Raw genomic sequence first — 4,225 nt, 5'->3', positions numbered from 1 at the left:
AAAAAACACAAGGGGCTGTGGTGACGGTCCCGGGCGCCATGGCGGGAGAGCTACAGGGACTACACCTGAGGGAGAAACAGTAACTGCACGAAAATGAACAACAATATAGGAAAAAGGGAAAGAAGAGTGGGCTGCATAGCACCCAGCCCCTCAGCAGGTCAAGGGCAGGTCAAGGGCAGCCTCAGCATCCGGCTGAGCCGCTCCCAGTCTCACTTGGGCCCTAAGTCCTCCCGAATGGCCTCCAGACTGGGTAGCCCAGACCCTCTCCTCCGATTTCACTTCCTTGGCTGTCACTGACTGTGGCCATGGGGTACAGTCCCGGCACCCTCCTCCCGTTCCCTGTCTCTGGGCCCTCTAGCCAAACCGCTTCTGCTCCACCCCAGGGACCCCCACACTTCAGTCATCCCTCACCCCCTTCAAGTGCAATTTCCCCCCCTCTGTTACAAACCCTTTATTGGCTTATTTTGATTCATATTTTATAACTATAAAATAAAATTAAATTTGGGCCTCCCTGGTGGTGCAGTGGGTTGAGCGCCCTCTATGAAGCTGTCCGCAGCCTCTGCAGCGCGGGTTCAGCTCCTGGCCTGCCAGGGAGCAACCCACATGGCACAGCAGCCCTCTCCTGCCTCGCCCGCTGCTCCCCTCAGCAGTGTATTTGGTCTGTCTGCCTGTTCTGTTCCCCGCTCTGTCTCTGGTGAATCCTCTCACCCTCCCGCGCCTCTGGCCTGTACTCTTGTATAAATACATAAATCTTAAAAAAAAAAAAAGATAATAAAATATATATAATTAAATTAAAAATACATTTCTCTTTGAAGAGAAACTTTATACACTGGCATACATGGAGAACAAGGCCACTCCCCGTGTAGAAGGCAGTGATGGAATAAAAGTGACGCAGACGAAACATCGGCCTCTCTCCCAGGGAGAGGCGCGTGTCCAGCAGGGCTCAGAGCCCAGGCTGGCGCCCTTTATCCATGGGGTCAGGTGCTCCAGAAGCAATGGCACCAATAGTACAGCTTCTCCTCCACCTATTTGGAAGACCAAGGAGACTTCAAAACCAAGTCACTCCCCCGCCATGGGACTCTCAGCCCAGCCCTGGCCGCGGCCCAACCCACACCTGTGAGGCCACGGACACTTTACAGACGAGAAAGAGGCACCGAGTCAGGGTCTGGAAGCCCCACACACCTGGCACAGGGGCTCCTGGGTTCTCCCCTATGGAGGCACTGGCAGTATAGTGTGGGGGGGGCCTCTTGCACTAGCTGGAGATGCCCTATGGTCCTGCACCTCTAGAGATAGGCCCCCGGGGCTGCACGCAGGGATAAGCGGCTATTTTCACCATTTCCTTCCTTCCATTGGAGTGGTGGCCTCCACTGGCAGCCACACACAGCCGCTCCAGCGCCTCTGGCGGGACGTGTCGCAGAAGGGAGCCCCAGCCTCACAGGTAAGTGGCACACCTCATTACCCAGCACCGCCTCCCACGCAGGGCCTCTCCGGGCAGACAGGCCCCAGGGAAGACCACCAGGCTGCCTCTGCCTCCCTTTGGCTGCTCCCTCCAGAAGACAGGGTGGGGGGTGCAGTCACTCTAAGCCAAGGGCACCGGCTATGTCCAGATTCTTTGGTTAGTTCTGTCCCCGCCGGGACGGCTGGTCTCAGGGCTCAGAGCCAACCCCCGTAAGCCTGGAGGAGAGTGGAGAGTCAGGCAGAGATGGGGCTCATGAGACCTCGGTTTGAGTCTGGTCTTTGACTCAGGGAGGTCCTGCACAAGTCACTTTCCTTCTCTGCCTCCTTTTCCCAGCCCAGAGTGTTGGCCCAGATCCCTGGCTTTCCAGATGAGCCCCTTCCGGGCTCCCTCCCCCAGCTGACCTCGGCTTCCTCACCCTGCTGTCTTCTGTCGAGTGTCAGGGTAGTCGTAGCCAAGTGGACAGGGGACAGTCTAGGAAGCCCACACCACCTGCCCGGCCCAGGCTTAGGTGTGGGTCTGGGGGCAGCCTGGGAGACCCACTCCAAGGCCTTCCCCAGGGTCTGGGGGCTGGGTCCAGGGCTAGGAGGCATTTAGCAGGGGTGCTCCCCCTACCCCTGAGCCAGGGTTAGGGTCTCTACCAAGGCCAGGAAGTCCCTTCCCCGACCCAAGGACAAAGTGAACACAACCACCTCGCCCACCACAGCCACCCTGGTCATCCAGTCTTCCATCTGTCTGGTGAGGGGCAACTAGACCCTGGGTTGGACCTGCTCACCCCCTTCTGTCACCACCACCCCATTTCAGAGGAGAAAGCTGAGGCCTGAGAAGGGAGGTGAGTCCCAGCCCCAGAGTGCACTGTCCTCGGGATGGGGTGCAGGCTGCAGGCTCATCCCATACCTCTCGGCGGCTCTCCCCACAGTCAGCCGGCCCGATGCCTGCCTGGGGGGCCCTGTTCCTGCTCTGGGCCACTGCAGAGGCCACCACGAACTGCCCCACACCGTGCACCTGCCAGGCTCTGGAAACCATGGGGCTGTGGGTGGACTGCGGGAGCCGGGGGCTCACAGCCCTGCCTGCCCTGCCCATCCACACCCGCCACCTCCTGTTAGCCAACAACAGCCTACGCTCCGTGCCTCCCGGCGCCTTCGACCACCTGCCCCAGTTGCAGACCCTGGACGCCTCAAAGAACCCCTGGCACTGCGACTGCAGCCTCACCTACCTGCGCCTCTGGCTGAAGGACCACACGCCCGAGGCCCTGCTGCATGTCCGCTGCGCCAGCCCCCGCCTCGCCACCAGACGCCCACTGGGTCAGCTGACCGGCTATGAGCTGGGCAACTGCGGCTGGCGGCTCCAGGAGCCCTGGGCCTACCCGGGCGTCTGGTGGGACGTGGCGCTGGTGGTCATGGCGGTGCTGGGCCTGGCTCTCCTGGCTGGTCTGCTGTGCACCGCCACAGATCCCCTGGACTGAGCCCAGGCCCCAGGGTCACCCCAGACCAGAGGGCCAGGCTCCCCGGACGCCACCTGCCCTGGTCAGTCCTAACCACCACAGCTCAAAATAAAATGGCTGCTTGGCCATTTTATCCAAACCCAGAGATTTTGATTTCCTTTCAAGCACCAGGGTCTGGCTTTTTCCAGGAAACCAGGGTCAGGTTTGTTATAACCAGATATCAACTGGAGTTTCTCTGGGAGGCCCCAGACCCTTCCCCCTCACCCAGCTACCCCCCTTCTTATCCTCTCTAGACATCCTGTGCCCTCCTCAGGGCCCGCCTGGCCCCAGGGCACCAGTTCTCACACCACCCCATCAGCCACACCTGCCTCCCACGCCGCCATCCAACGGCCCATTTCCTATCCCATCCACGCTGCACAAAAAGCTTGCCCCCACAACACGGCCGTGGGCAGAGCATAAGGCGCTGAGGGCCCCCTCCTGCAGGCCACACCTGCCACAGACAGACCTTGAGACTCAGCACTGAGACCCCAAAGTGGCTCTGGCTGCACTGTCCTGGCCCTTGGGCCTCCTGGGTGCGAGGCCCCACCCCAGTCTCAAGCCCGCTGCAGCCCCTCTCTCCTTCCCCTCCTTGCTACTCTTCTTTGGAAAAATAATCAACTCCTCCCTTTCTCATGGAAATGACATCAGACACCTGCAAGCTCAGGGTCCAACTTGGACCCCAGGATTGGTCACCAAAGTCTTCCAACGCTACCACCTGTTGGCTTTGGTTCAGCAAGAACCTGCCCAGGCAGCCCAGTGTCACCACTACAGGTGATGACTCCCCTGAGGGTGGGAGGAGTGGAGCGACCTTCAGTGACAGGGAGGGACTTCCTGATTTGCGCTGGAGCCCCAGGGAAGCAGGTCCCCTGGGAAGTTTGATTCACCAGCTCCAACTCCCCACGGTCTCATGCCAGGCAGCAAGGCCCACACCGAGCCTCTGCTCCACCGCATCACCACCGCCAGCCAGCTTCACTGCCTCCCAGCCGCGCCCCGCTGGCCACCACCGTCCCCTGAGGGACCCCAGTCAGCTCCCACCACCCTCCACACGACTTCCCACCCCATGGAGATTAACACCACCTCCGCCACCATCCTGGTACCCACCACCGCCTGCACACCGGCCTCACGTCTGCCACCCCTCTCTTCTCTCCATCACCTCCACAGCCAACAGCCCCAAGAGTAGACCCTGCCCCCCACCCCTCACCACTAGCCCCCAAACAACCCAGGCGCCTTCTCCCCATAAGGATAAGCGAAACACCAGCTCTGCCGTCCCCTGTCTACCCCACAGT

At 60.5% G+C, this 4,225-nt stretch overlaps 1 protein-coding gene across 1 annotated transcript; it reads left to right on the top strand.

Annotated features, from left to right (window-relative positions):
• Nucleotides 1-2,387: 2,387 nt before the first annotated feature.
• Nucleotides 2,388-2,929, top strand: GP9 (glycoprotein IX platelet; the record flags this gene model as incomplete). Its single annotated transcript, XM_084248433.1, has 1 exon — nucleotides 2,388-2,929. One exon carries the CDS (start codon nucleotides 2,388-2,390, stop codon nucleotides 2,919-2,921), a length of 534 nt encoding a protein of 177 aa, XP_084104559.1. The 3' UTR covers nucleotides 2,922-2,929.
• Between the last annotated feature and the right edge of the window lie 1,296 nt (nucleotides 2,930-4,225).

This window comes from Talpa europaea (genome assembly GCF_964194135.1).
Source record: "Talpa europaea genome assembly, chromosome: 11".
NCBI classification, from domain to species: domain Eukaryota; kingdom Metazoa; phylum Chordata; class Mammalia; order Eulipotyphla; family Talpidae; genus Talpa; species Talpa europaea.
This window is presented reverse-complemented; position numbering and strand designations above follow the sequence as displayed.